This window comes from Camelus dromedarius, chromosome 6 (genome assembly GCF_036321535.1).
Source record: "Camelus dromedarius isolate mCamDro1 chromosome 6, mCamDro1.pat, whole genome shotgun sequence".
Taxonomy (NCBI): Eukaryota; Metazoa; Chordata; class Mammalia; order Artiodactyla; family Camelidae; genus Camelus; species Camelus dromedarius.
In genome coordinates this window covers 18,673,655-18,687,900 of record NC_087441.1, presented here as the reverse complement: position 1 = coordinate 18,687,900, position 14,246 = coordinate 18,673,655, and the positions used below count along the sequence as shown (strand labels likewise).

The following is a 14,246-nucleotide window of genomic DNA, read 5'->3' as shown; positions in this document are numbered from 1 at the left end:
TGTGAAAGTGGGAAGGTCTGGATGGATTTGAGATACATTTTTAAGGTAAGAATTGCTTATACATATTCAATGTGGAAGGAAGAGGGAAACCAAGGCTGACTCCTTGGTTTTTAGCTGGAGGAATTAAGTGCATGAAGGAGCCATTTACTGAAATGGGAAGTCTGAAGATACTTGGGGGGGAAATGGAGGGTTTAAGTACTGACAGTTTTTGATATGCCTAAGAGACATTGAAGGAGAGATGTTAAGGAAGTGGGACATAGGGGTTTGGAGTTTGGGACCAGAGATAACAGAGGAAATATTTGCAGGGTGTAGATGGTTCTTTCAGTTCAGTGGGAATGGATGAAATCACTCAGGCAATGCATACAGAGAGAAAATAAAGGGGGCCCAGGACTTCATTTTGAGAAGCTTCATTACTTACATGTTGGCAAATGCTGTTGAAGTAGGAGGAAGAGCAATGTGGTATTGTGGAGTCAGGGAAAGGGAAGCTTCAAGAGGGTGAGGACTGGTCAGACATACGGAATGCCACTGAGAGCGTCAGAAACGTAAGGTGACCAGATCTCTGGGTTTGCTTGGAACAGTTCTGATTTATGCCTGTTGTTCTAACACTGTGATTATCAAAAGTGTTCTGGTTTGTAGGTTAATTACATAGTCATCCTGAAGGTGATGCTAGAAAGGTGGCTTTGTCAGTGAGAAGGTTATTGGTGACACTGGCAAAAGCCTTTCCAAGTGAATAAGTGGGGACCAATACCTAATCAGTGTGAAAGGGATTGGTAACAAATGTAGCCGTTAAATACATGGATATTTCACATATTGTTCTCTGTACATTTTTGTATCTTTGAGATACATCAAAATTGTGGATGAGAGGTGATAAAGTGGAGATAGGCTGTAGGCAAATTTTAAAGAACTTTTGCTCTAGAAGGGAACAAATGAATGAGAGGTGGTTGATTTGGTTATACAATTCTACAGGTACATAAGAAGATCTTCCATTGCTTAGAAGGGGCTTGGAATGACTTATTCCATGGGCTCTTTTTTAAAAAGACCAGCAAGTAAACTAGAGGGCAGTTGGCTCAAAAAATATTTTCTGTAGAACAGCCTGTATGTGTGGCTGTGTTTCAGTGTCTTTCAGTTGCTAAAATGCAACTCAGTGAAAGCAATTTAGGTTCAAAGCAGAGTTCTAATCTCTGTCTCTTTAAATGGCATCTATCCTTCAAGGCCCAACATGTTCCAGAACTTTCCTATTTTAGCCGTCAGTGAATTCAAATAGCATGCCTTGTTGGAACCATGGAATTTATAACTTTGTTAATAGCCTTTTTATTTTTGCTCAGAAGTGATTCATGTTGGTTATTTGTCTCTTCCCAACTATATTAGAATCTCCATGAGCACAGAAGCCATGAGTGCTGCCACTTTTGTACCCCCTGCATGCTAGCAGACTTCATAAATGCTTTCTGACTAGTTCACGGCATTGCTCACCCAGCCCCCGAGAACTGGATGAATGCCTAAGACACAGAGGGGCCTACCTTAGGTTCTCCAGCCAGTGTGTCTTTGTTGAACACCTTCTCATCTTCACGATGCTTGTGGGTTTTCTTGGGTTTTTTTTTTTTTTAGAGCTCAGTGCCGGAGGAGGAGCAGGAGAGTCCGCGAGCCGAAACCCCCAGCACTGTCACCGAGGTTGACATGGATCTCGACAGCTATCAGATAGCGCTGGAGGAAGTGCTGACCTGGTTGCTTTCTGCTGAGGACACTTTCCAGGAGCAGGATGACATTTCTGATGATGTTGAAGAAGTCAAGGACCAGTTTGCAACCCACGAAGTAAATAATCTGTAGTCGATGAGTGGGGTGTAACTGCCACAGTGCCTGAGCCTCAATCAGGGGCTCCTCCCTGATGTTTGCTGTTTACTGAATTCTGCTCCACAGAAAGGTCATGGCATATTTTAGGATTCATGATATTTAAGTAGGGCTTTGTTATAAAATTGGAGTGGGTGATTGTGCATTGGAATTAGATTTCAGATTTTAATCTTATCATAATTTGTAGATGCTGTGGAACCACTGACAAAAATCAATGTGTAGGAATGCTTGTTTCTGAAGTGTATTATTATAGTTAAAACACAAAATGGCTCATCGATACACCAGATCTTTAGATTTTGAATATTCCCCAGAAAGTGATTATTTTTATTTATTGTATGATTAAGCAAACTCATATCCAGTATTTCTGCATAATCTTACATAGTGAAAATTTCCCACTGTTTCAGGGATATATGGCACTGTTGTGATTTAGTTATATGAAGAATTCTTTTGATTAAGTAGTTTTTTTATGTTGACATATTAATTGACAGATCTTCTTTGCTGTTTTGTTTTGAAAATAATAGAAATGGCCATCTTCTTTAAGCAGTTCCTCTTGGATGAGCATGGTGTTTTATTTATTGTATCTTCTCATAATTCCATGTTCACAGTCTATCAGTAGAATAATCTGCATTTAGTGGGAAATAGCTAGTTAATGTTATCAGATGTCACGTTGTCCTCTTTGATCTACTCACCTTTTTCCTTAGGCCAGCTGCTTATTTCCCATATTCAGAGCTTAAAAAATTAGATCAAAGTCTTTATTTGCACTCGACATGGTTCCTTTTTTGCACAGCATCAATATTTAGGCATTAACATTTTATTAAGTGTTTTTCCCTTCATCGAGCAGCTCACAAATCACAATGATGTACCTCCCTAGGCTTTTATGATGGAGCTGACGGCACACCAGAGCAGTGTGGGGAATGTCCTGCAGGCGGGAAACCAGCTGATAACACAAGGAACTCTGTCCGATGAAGAGGAGTTTGAGATTCAAGAGCAAATGACCCTGCTGAATGCCAGATGGGAGGCACTCAGGGTGGAAAGTATGGACAGACAGTCCCGGTGAGTGGAAGCCCAGAAATGAATATTTTATTCCATTGACTGCACTGCCCAGTTTAGAACAAGTGAAAATCTGCATGTGTGAAAACAAGATAACTAGAGAATTTGCCTTGCAAAATTTTGACTCTTTTATGCAGTGTTGCTGGAATTTTCTATGATCTTTGTTTCCCCTTTGGTACGTTAACCAAATGAAAAGGTAAAAGTTGGGATACAGAAATTAGCAAAAAAAAAAAAAAAAAGGCAAAGACATGTTGTATGCACAGTTGTCTCTGTGCAGTATTAAAATTCACTAACCAGTAACTCTGATATGAAGACAGCACTATGTCGTTTTTATCTACAATTCCATTTTGTAACAGTTTTTAAAGCATTTTTTCCCATGATTCATTTTATATCATGTACTGTGTATTAAGGAGCAAACTGCATTCTCTTGCATTTCCACCTATTTAATAGGCAGGAATTCCTGATTGAAGAAACAATGATTCTGATACAAACAGAGGGTGCTGTTACTTGCATTCTTTGACCACATTTAATTGACTTCATGTAAGAAGAATTTTTTTGGGGGGCCGGTTTCTATATTTAAAACTTAAATGCTACTTTCAATGGTTTGACAAGAATGTGTTCCCTGCCCCATTTCTTTGGTGCCTGGAGGGTCTGTTTGCCTCTGCAAAGGGGACAAGGAGTGGGACTAATGCTGTGCTCCCCGCGGGCAGGCTGCATGACGTGCTCATGGAACTGCAGAAGCAGCAGCTGCAGCAGCTCTCCGCCTGGCTGACGCTCACAGAAGAACGCATTCAGAAGATGGAAACTTGCCCCTTGGATGATGACGTAAAATCCCTCCAGAAGCTGCTAGAAGATCATAAAGTAAATCTGGCTCATTTTTCTTTTATGCCTTATCAAATATGAAATAGCAGCACTTAGTATTCTCGGGGGCCGATGGCGTCTGTCATCAGTGCAGAGATGGGACACTTCTCCAGTGTTCTCTTTTATTCAGTAGCTTACAGGGTGGAGTTCATGGGGATGTGAATTTTCTTCTGAGCCAGGGAGGGAAGTGCAGGTAAAATTTTATATGCGGATGTATAGTTTTCTAATGAAAGTGCATAGTGTTCGTAAGATTCTCAAGGGTTTTTGTTTTTTTTTTTTTGGACTGATAAGTAGTTAAGAGCCCAAGTGTGTGGCATTAGCGCAGGAAATAAGGAAGCCCTCTGACTAATCTGTACCTACTCTTTTAAGGCATGCTATTGATTCTTCTCGTAGGTGAAGATTTAAAATTTGGTGGATAGTTTAATTTGGTCACCAGTTTAGGAGATAACGTTTCACAGTCAAGGAAACATGGAGTAACGTAGCCTCTCTGCAAATTGTTTGAAGAACTTTATTTTTCAATGAAGTACCTAGATAAGTGATAAATAATGCTCTTGTGATACATTTAACACAAAAACTCCAGGCATTTGACAACACTATTGAAAATGTTTAAATAAATTTCCTATATACATAGTCTTATGACCTGCCCTGCCCTTCTCATGGAAGAGACGGGAATGGGAGTAGTCTGTATCCCTAACTGCTTTCCTAAGTAGCTAAACACAACAGCTTCTGACCATCAAATAGCATTCTACTTCGCTCTCATTTTATACCATGCTGCACTAGGTAAAATGATTTCTGAATCTATGTATTTAAGTTTGGGACTTTTTTGATTTAATGATTCTGTATTCCTAATTCCTAGGATAAGTGCTCAATTTGTTTGTGTTACACATTTTTTTTTTCTTTTTCTTTTGGCAAACTTGGCATGAAAGTGACAACATCCCATTTGCAATCTGTCATGACACTGCATTTTCTTTTCTTTTTTTTTAACTTTTTTTAATTGAGTTATAGTCATTTTACAATGTGTCAAATTCCATTGTAGAGCACAATTTTTCAGTTATACATGAACATACATATATTCATTGTCACATTCTTTTTCGCTGTGAGCTACCATAAGATCTTGTATTTCCCTGTGCTATACAATATAATCTTGTTTATCTATTCTGCATTTTGAGATCCCAGTCTGTCCCTTCCCATGCCCCGCCCCCCTTGGCAACCACAAGTTTGTAGTCTATGTCTATGAGTCTGTTTCTGTTTTCTATTTATGTTTTTGTTTTTGTTTTTGTTAGATTCCACGTATGAGCAATCTCATATGGTTGTTTTTCTTTCTCTTTCTGTCTTGCTTCACTTAGAATGACATTCTCCAGGAATATCCATGTTGCTGCAAATAATGTTATGTCGGTTTTTAAGGCTGAATAGTATTCTATTGTATAAATATACCACATCTTCTTTATCCAGTCATCTGTGATGGACATTTAGGCTGTTTCCATGTCTTGGCTATTGTAAATAGTGCTGCTATGAACATTGCGTTGCAGGTGTCATTTTGAAGTAGGGTTCCTTCTGGATATATGCCTAGGAGAGGGATTCCTGGGATGACACTGCGTTTTCAAACTGCTTTGGTTCATAATGAAATGTAAAGATGTATAATGGGTTTGTTTCATTAGTAGAACACTTAGGCTAATGATCGGAAATTTAAACACGATGCTTCATTAAGTGTCCTTAATTACTGTTGACAACAGAGTGCATTTTAAATGGGTAAATGGGAAAGAGTAGAAATAATGGTTTATCTTAATTTTTTTCTCTAGAGTTTACAAAATGATCTTGAGGCTGAACAGGTGAAGGTAAATTCCCTAACTCACATGGTGGTGATTGTGGATGAAAACAGTGGCGAGAGTGCTACAGCTGTTCTGGAAGATCAGTTACAGGTAAGGACCCTGTGACATAGGGTGGTCACAAGGGACCCGTGGTCTGAGCCCTAGTTACACATTGCCCCTATTCTTCGTGTCCGGTCTCACTGTTTATTTAGAAAAGCAGAGTGGTCTTCCTTAGGCTGTTCTTCCCAGTTGGGGTTCCACAGTACGTGGGTTTAGGAATACTTGGATATCATTCCTTTACTTCAGCCCTTGGGGTGAATGGTGGGGCTGCTTGTGGTCCGCAGCTTCCTTGGGTGTATTAACAAGATTTGAAAGCAATAGAACTGATCTCAACAAGTTCATAGACTTCTTGCTCAGAATCACTTGAGAAATTTGTTAACGTGCAGATTCCTGGGCTCCACACAGACATGAATCCCTGGGAGTGAGGCCCAGTGAATGTGTAAAAAAATGTATGTGCATATTAAAGTTTGAGAATTTCAGCCGTGTAGGGTTTAATATCCCTGTTTCTTTGGTAGATCAGTGTGTGAATGTCAACACCAGTTTTGGGGACCCCGACGACTTGCTTCTTTTTGCTCTGTAGCTATAGTTTATCTTTACAAGTCTTTATAAAGAGAGTTATTGGTTGACCCTTGAACGGTGCTGGGTTAGAGGCACTGACCTCTTGAGTGGTTGAAAATCCAAGTATAACTTTTTACTTCCCTCCAAAACTTAACTACGAATAGCCTATTGATGATTGGAAACCTTACTGATAACATTTTTATATGTTATATGTATATCTACAGATATTTTATGCATTCATAGCATACCTCACTTTGTCTTAATACCTTGATATTTCTAGGCTGTGTGGTTTGTCCTTACTTCAAATTGTCACATATCTCCAAAAATTTTTTCCAATATATTTATAGAAAAATATCCAAGTATAGGTGGCAGCTTATACCCCTGTTGTTCAATGGTCAGCTGTATTTTATTTGAACAATACTTGAATGACTTGATATAATGTTGTTGGCAGTTGATAATTTTCAGTGACTTCCAGATTATAATTTATCATATGAAATCCTTTTGTAAAATTTAGAATTGGCTAGTCATTTTGAGACTTTGGTGCAGTAGTACGTAGTTATTATGGTAACCTGAGAGGTAGGCATTCATGGCTTGCCTAATTAATAGTGAGGAAACTGAAATTCAGAGAAATTAAGTGATGCCCCTAAGGTTTAAACAGACAAGGAATTTTCATGCCGAGACTGGAGACCTGTCTTCTGCCTTTAAGTTCTCTACTTTTTGTACTATACAAAGCTCACTCTGGTATTAAATGTGGAAATAAGATAAAATGAATTAAATAATTTAATTCTTGTTCACATGTAGGTGGTGTAGAAATGAAATTCACCTTTTGTTAATCATTGTTTATCAAATGGCAATAAAATAATTTGTTGGGAAAGTCATCATGAAGAATGATTTTAAAAAAATAATCAAATTTATTTATTTAGCCTTGCTAAGACTTGTAATGTTTTGTTGTTGAGTTTTGTGGAGTTTTCTATAGACATGTAATGTAAACAGAGCAAATCAAATTAAGTATTTTTTAATAGAAATTCTCTTATTCAAAACAGTTTTTATTAGTGTAAATTTTTTTTTCATAATTTTGGGACTACAGATAAAAGTTTTCTTGGCATGTAAAAGAGGGCTGAGAAATAACTGATGCACTGAATTTTGTTTTAAAGATAATTATATGCCTGAAAAAATTGAAGCACCAAAAGCAGATATGTTTGCTTTATTTTGAAGGTATATGTGAAAATGTCAAATTCTCACATAAAAATCACAATAAAATGGAAAAGAACAGGAATTTGAGTTAAAAGTTATAGGATGGAGTTCTAGTTGGGCCACTTCCTAGCTTTGCAATGTGAAATAATTAGTTAAATTCTATGAAAATTAGTTTTTCTCATCTATAACTTTATAGGGTTCATCTGTATTATTTAAAGCAACTTTCGTAAAAATTTTTTTTCATGAATTTCTTCTCTTTAACAGAGAACAACGGATGTCAAGAATTTCTTTAAGGATTGGGGTAACTATCTCTTAAGGCTTTGTTGACAGATGGTGGTTTCTTCCTTTCCTAGAAACTCGGTGAACGTTGGACAGCCGTGTGCCGGTGGACTGAAGAACGCTGGAACAGGTTACAGGAAATCAATATTTTGTGGCAGGAGTTATTGGAAGAACAGGTATGAAACTGTTATCCTGATAGGCAGAACAGATGCTGAAAAATAACCGATTGTTAATTATGGCATTGAAGTCTTTTGTTTACTTTTCTTCAAGGGGAAAATTTACAAATATTTATTATGTTAAAAGTCTGTTCTCTGTCCATTTTATCATACAGCTTATTCATAGAGATTGCATTACAAATTAGCTCCATTGTAATAACAGTTTGACCTTGTTTGTTACTTAGAATGTTAGTATTTAGATGTGCTTCTTTTAGGATTTTCTTGGCATAATTCTTATTGCATTTGTATCGGGTAAGTATTTGAACTTGTATCAACACAGTGCCTAGCATATGGTTTATGCTCAGTACATAAGGACTAAATGAATCCACTTAATACTTTGTGAATGTTAAATCACAAGAATTTTTCATGATTTTTAACCAGAATAACTACTGAAATTAACAAGAAAAAATTAGTTAGCAACACCATTGATTTAACACTTGGATAATAGTATATTTTTTTCCGCAACGGATTAACATAGCAAACAAACCTTTGGTGCAAAGCTGCCACTTTAAGTTTTCAGCCTGGGTGGTGGCCCTTTGCCCATCTCCATCCTTCCAGAAATGTAACCATCAAAGCAGAATACAAATAAGCGAGACTTTTCCTCAAAATGCCAAACAGTTGTGGTTTAGAAAATAAGCAGATACTCTATTCCCACATCTTAGTGTCCATTTTGATTCTTTTAAGTGCATTTCATTTCCTTCCACAAAAAGCAACTGTGTTCTTTTCAGGGCATAAAAACAAAGGTATGATGTTTTGTGATTTACTAAATATGTTAGCAGAGATAATGTCTTAAAAAGCAGGTTGCAAAGTTTGTCTCGGTGTAGATTGTTAATCACTGCCACCTGCCCCCAATCTTTGATTACAGTTTTTCTATTAAGAATAGCATAATAGACCTGATTCTGATTTCTGAAATATTTACCTTTCACTTTACAAAGATTTAAATTTGCTTAGACCCTTATATTCAGGCCAAAGAGTCACAAAGAATAATTAAAATCTTACTTTAGTAATGATTATAGGAGACATTAATTGCTAGAGAAAACCATTGTGTTACTCTTCTACTAAGTCAAATAATTTAAAATTTGGAAAGAATCAAAGTTTGGTAATTAGAATTTTTTAAAAATAAGGGGTGGCTAGTATTTTGGCCATTTGTTATTTTAGGTTTAAAACTGACCTTTGAGTGGCTTTCTGTTAGTGATATGGAAGGAGGAATCTTGTTAAAATGTAGACTTTAAGGCAACATTGGTACTTAATTGATAATTTGCTATTGCAGGGACAGATCAACTGTATCTGACTTAAAAAGTCTTTCAAGGGACGATCGTTCACTCAGTTGCAGAGACTTTAACATAGTTAGAAATGGGCTCTGAGAATTAGCTCCAAACTTCTGCAGCGTAGACCGAGTACGGCAAGTGGGATAGTTCTGTAAAGGACTGAGCTACCTTTCCGACCTTAACTTTTCCTCAGTCCTTCCGTGTACCCAGCTCACACCCTGAATCCCCAGTTTGTAGCCCATCCCTAGACGGTCACGGCTACCAGGGTAGCGCTGGTTTGTGTTCACTGCTCTATTCCCAGCACGTGGCACGTTGTGAGTGCCTCTGGGTTTTGTTGTTGTTTTGTTTTCTTTTTGCGAAAGAGTGAACTAGTTTTCTAGCCTCTGTGTTTTTAAGATGTGGTATCTGCCTTGGAATGCCTTTTTACCCATCTCTTTATTTTTAAGTTCTCCCCATCTGTTACCAACCCTTTTGAGTCAGGCCTTAACAAGGGTCCTCCTGCCCCGTAATGTTCCAGCCAATAGAATGAAGTCTAGTTTGGTTCAGAAGCAAAGGAAGGTCTTCCTCTTTGACGAAAGAATGGAGAGCAGCGAGCGTACGCTGTGGAGTACACGCTCTCCCTGACAAGCCACTGGCAGGGCTGCTTATGAGGTTCTTGTTGGTGGGGTGGGGGTGCTGAGTTCTTGCAGGTCTGGCGCAGGCGTGTTGCTCACAGCTCCAGGTCACAGTGTGGGGTCCAGCATCTCTGCACATGGCCTGCTGCTACCATATTGCCCTGAGGTGTCCTGCTCGGTGCTTCTGCTTACAGTGCACCAAGTTAGGTGGTACGCTCAGCGGTTCTACCCCGGGAACTCTTACCCACCGTGTTAGGTGCAAAGCTTCTGCACACGGCCCCCTATGGGCACGTGAAACTAGACTAAGAACAAAAGAAAAGGTTAGGTCTTATCACCTAGATTCCATTTTATTTTTCCTGGGGGTTTCCGTGGGCTTTGCTGGTGACATATCTGTCAAGGACCATAAAGTCATCTATAAACTCCCTCCCCTCCCCCGTTGTTTCAAAACTGGAAGTAATCTCTTTGTGGTGTCTGTACTTTCTGTCTTGTGCCACAGTTACTCATGTCTTATCACTCTTCTCACATTGAGGATGGGTTCCATGTTTGTCTTTTATTAATCTTCATCCTTTTTTGGGTGTAATATAAAGGCAGAGAATGGTTTTTAAATAATAAACTGGTAAATAAAACAATTAGAAAAGAGTTGTTTCCCTTGCAAATACAGAACCGAGAATTCCTCCCCGTCCCCTTACCCCAACCAACTATGTAGAAAAAGGTTTCTGCAGTAAATACTACATTTTGGGGAAAAATTACCCCAATACAATCATGCTGTTTTCTACCCCTCCTTCAAGTTTTATCGCTCTACATTACTAAATGTCTTCTGCCTCAGAGACATGCATTACTGACCAATGAAGTTTAAAGATCTTTACAGTGGCTTTGGACTATACTCAGACTTCCTCCTCTAATCATAATTACTGTTGAATCTAGAGCATTAGTGTGGGTGTTCGGCAAGATGCATAGAAAAACCGCTGGCTTCAGGGTGTGTGTTTTTGATCTGGCTCTGCAGTTAACTAGCCAAGAGTTCTTGGACATAAAACTTGGCTTCTTCCTTTCCTCCATAAAATGAGGGGCTGAGACAAGAAAACCTCTGAGCTTCCTTCTGCATCTAGAGAGTTTTAATGTCATTCTTTTGGAGATGTGGATAGTTGAATTTGGCCTTTTAGATCCACCTTCCTTGCTGAGAATTAGGTCTAGTTACCCAGGTGTGGGGCTAATTTCAGGTTGATCTGTTGCAAATTTGAGAAGGATAATATCTTAAAGAAAGATATCTTTCTGGATCATTCATGCCTCAGGCTTAGATATTTGAAATCCTTCTTACCCAAAATAGGGATAAAGCCTCTAGTAACAAAAATTAGAGATTTGGGAACTTGGTTGAACTGAATTACCAAATGGTTCTCTAAATGTATTTCTAACTTTATAATTTGTAGTGCTTGTTGAAAGCTTGGTTAACCGAAAAAGAAGAGGCTTTAAATAAAGTCCAGACAAGCAGCTTCAGAGACCAGAAGGAACTGAGTGTCAGTGTTCGACGTCTGGCTGTAAGTGGGGTCGTTGTCGGTTTCTGACTTGTAAGCCTGTGGTGTCTTCGTGTTTTATATCAATGGTAATACAGTTTATGAATAGACATCATCACCCAGCACTAGAATGCTGCCATGTAACGATCTAGAACCAGGAAGTCATATGTCTTTAGCTTTAGGGAATTGCAAATCGGGTAAATTTTACTATAAAATACACGTTTTCGTTTGCTGGCTGGGGAGCAGGAAGATAAGGTCCTGTTAAAAGGGAATCATCTAATAAATATGTGAAATACTAGATTTTGAAGGAAGACATGGAAATGAAGCGGCAAGCGTTGGATCAGCTCAGTGAGATTGGCCAGGATGTGGGTCAATTACTTGATAATCCTAAGGCATCGAAGAAGATCAACAGTGACTCAGAGGAACTGACTCAGAGATGGGATTCTTTGGTTCAGCGACTAGAGGATTCCTCCAACCAGGTACCTTTTGCTTTGGGTAATATATTGTGCCATTTAGTAGGAATTATACATTCAGGTTTGTTTTAGTTTTTATGAAATAAAAGTAGTAGCTAAACTAATACCTGGTTTACTATACAATTGAAAAACTTGACATATGAAAATCTTTTTTAGTTTTCTAAAGTAAATTTTAATAGATCTTCAAAAGACTTACTAATATCCAGTCATTTAACCCTTAGTAGTTGATAGCACTTTGGCGTGAATCCATTAAATGCTCTTTAAATCTTAAATACTGTTATTAATTTAAAAAAAATTTAGTGAATTGATCAAAAATAACACTTTGGTTTAAACACTGAAGTTCATAGCAACATTATTTATAATAGCCAAAAAGTAAAAACAACCCATATATTCATGGGTAAACAAAATATGGTATATCCATACAGTGCAATATTATTAGACAATAATAAAATGAAATACTGATCCATGCTACAACATGGATGAGCCCTGAAAACATTGTGCTAAGTGACCAGTCACAGGTTAAGTGAGCTATGATTCTGTCCATATGAACTATCTAAAACAGACAAATCCACAGAGACAGGAGTAGGTGAGTGGTTGCCAGGGGCCAAGAGGGAGAGAAGGATGGGGAGTGACTGTTAACAGGTACCATTTTGAAATGGTAAAACCATTCTGGAATTAGAGGGCGGGCATGGTGGCACAACAACTCTGACTATACTGATAACCATTGACCCGTACATTTTCAAAGGGAGAATTTTACGGCATATGAGTTATATCCCAATACAGCTGCTAGAAAGAATTGAAACTGGCTGATTTTTATTCCAGGTGACTCAGGCAGTAGCAAAGCTGGGAATGTCCCAGATTCCCCAGAAGGATCTCCTGGAGACTGTTCGCCTAAGAGAACAAGTAACTACAAAAAGGTCAAAGCAAGAGCTGCCTCCTCCTCCTCCCCCAAAGAAGAGACAGATCCCTGTGGATATAGAAGCTAAGAAAAAGTAAGAATAGAGACATTTCCCAAACCCAGTACTGCACATAGTGTGTTTTGTGCTTGGTACTTATTATGTGCTAGTCATGAATCATATACAAATATAGACATGATTATTGTTATGGAAATTCAACTACTGAACCACTCCCTACCCCTGAGTCTTCTGAATATTCCGCTTTATACTGGTCAAGCATTTGTTTATCTTGGGTTCGATTGGGAAAACTGTGTGACAGGACCCTTCTTTTTTTCCCATCGTTTGCCTTGGGCGGATATGATTGTCCATGACCCCACATTTATCCTTTCTTTCACCATCACAATTCTGATGTCATCACCATCACAATTTTGTTTTAGATTGGTTTCCTTATTGGTGAATTTCCTTCCTCTTCTCACCTTTAAAAAATACTTGATTCAGGGAACTAATTCCTTTTTAATTTCCTTTTTTCTCCAACCGCCATTCTTTTTTCATGTTTTCTTTCTTTCTTTGTTAATTCCTTTGTCATATTTATTAACAGATGCTTCGTGTTTGGCTTAAACATTTGTCTTTGGTAAAATGTCTTTCCATCTTTGACTCAAAGGAATCTCAGGGTCTTTATAATAATAACGAATAACCACGGCTGGTGTATACTGAGCTGTTACTCACGTCAGGTCCTCTGTAGAGCTGTACTGTGTGCCAGGGACTGTAGCAGGGCGCCCTCCCACAGCCCTTGAGCAGGGCTAGCATTCTCTCCCTTTGATGGTAGAATCCCAGTGCTTGGGTAGATGGGTGGTTATTTTTGCCTGAATAAAAATGATATGATTTCCCCAATTTAGCTTTTGTTAGACAAAGCACGATTGCAGTTTTACCAGATGACTTTCATTTTGATCGTGTTTGTGCCTCCTGAGAGCATCTCCTTGCAGAACCAGTGTCCCTCTGAGTTGCAGACAGCAGCTGTGAAACTTTTACTTCTGGAGCCAAGGCAGCAGATGAGGGAGATGCTTCTGATGTGGACGTTACCAGAACTCATTCATTTCCTGAGTGTTTATTTTCTGTGGATGTGTCTGGTAGTGTGTCTCTCCAATGCTGACTTTGTGCATTTGGAAGCTCGGAAGGTTGTAAAAGACTAGGGTGCATAAATAGATTCTGGTCCTGATTCTAAGTTTGGTGGGATAATGGGGGGATTCCTCACACCAACAAGCAGTTCTTAGGACCCCAGCTGGGAATCCTAACAATTTACCTCGGTTCTGACACTACCAGGAGACAGCATCAGATTTTTACAGGTTAAGGGGTTAGTCCTACAGGACTGCCTTCTCCCCCTCCTCCCTTACCCCAAATCAGATGCCAGACACAAGCCCAGGTTACCTGTGCTTCTGACCAACTGCCTACAGATTGGAGGTTTCCACCACCTCCTCCTTGGACTTCAGTTGTAAGTTGCAAATCCAGGTTGTTACCTGTACTTCTGACCAACGGGCTATAATTCAGAGGTTTCTAACCCCCTCCTAGAGTTCAGTTAATTTACGAGAGCAGCTTATAGAACTCAGAGAAATGTTTTTC

The 14,246-nt window shown here is 38.7% G+C and overlaps 1 protein-coding gene across 12 annotated transcripts in view; it reads left to right on the top strand.

Moving 5' to 3' along the window:
- UTRN (utrophin) overlaps positions 1–14,246 on the top strand; it is a 457,624-nt gene that overhangs the window by 112,367 nt on the left and 331,011 nt on the right. For all 12 annotated transcript variants that reach the window (XM_064486618.1, XM_064486616.1, XM_010983720.3 and 9 more), the window contains 8 exons: positions 1,606–1,809; positions 2,717–2,898; positions 3,606–3,756; positions 5,556–5,675; positions 7,730–7,831; positions 11,177–11,284; positions 11,560–11,739; positions 12,556–12,725. In XM_064486618.1, the coding sequence (XP_064342688.1) occupies positions 1,606–1,809; positions 2,717–2,898; positions 3,606–3,756; positions 5,556–5,675; positions 7,730–7,831; positions 11,177–11,284; positions 11,560–11,739; positions 12,556–12,725 (1,217 nt within the window). The remainder of the gene's footprint in view (positions 1–1,605; positions 1,810–2,716; positions 2,899–3,605; positions 3,757–5,555; positions 5,676–7,729; positions 7,832–11,176; positions 11,285–11,559; positions 11,740–12,555; positions 12,726–14,246) is intronic.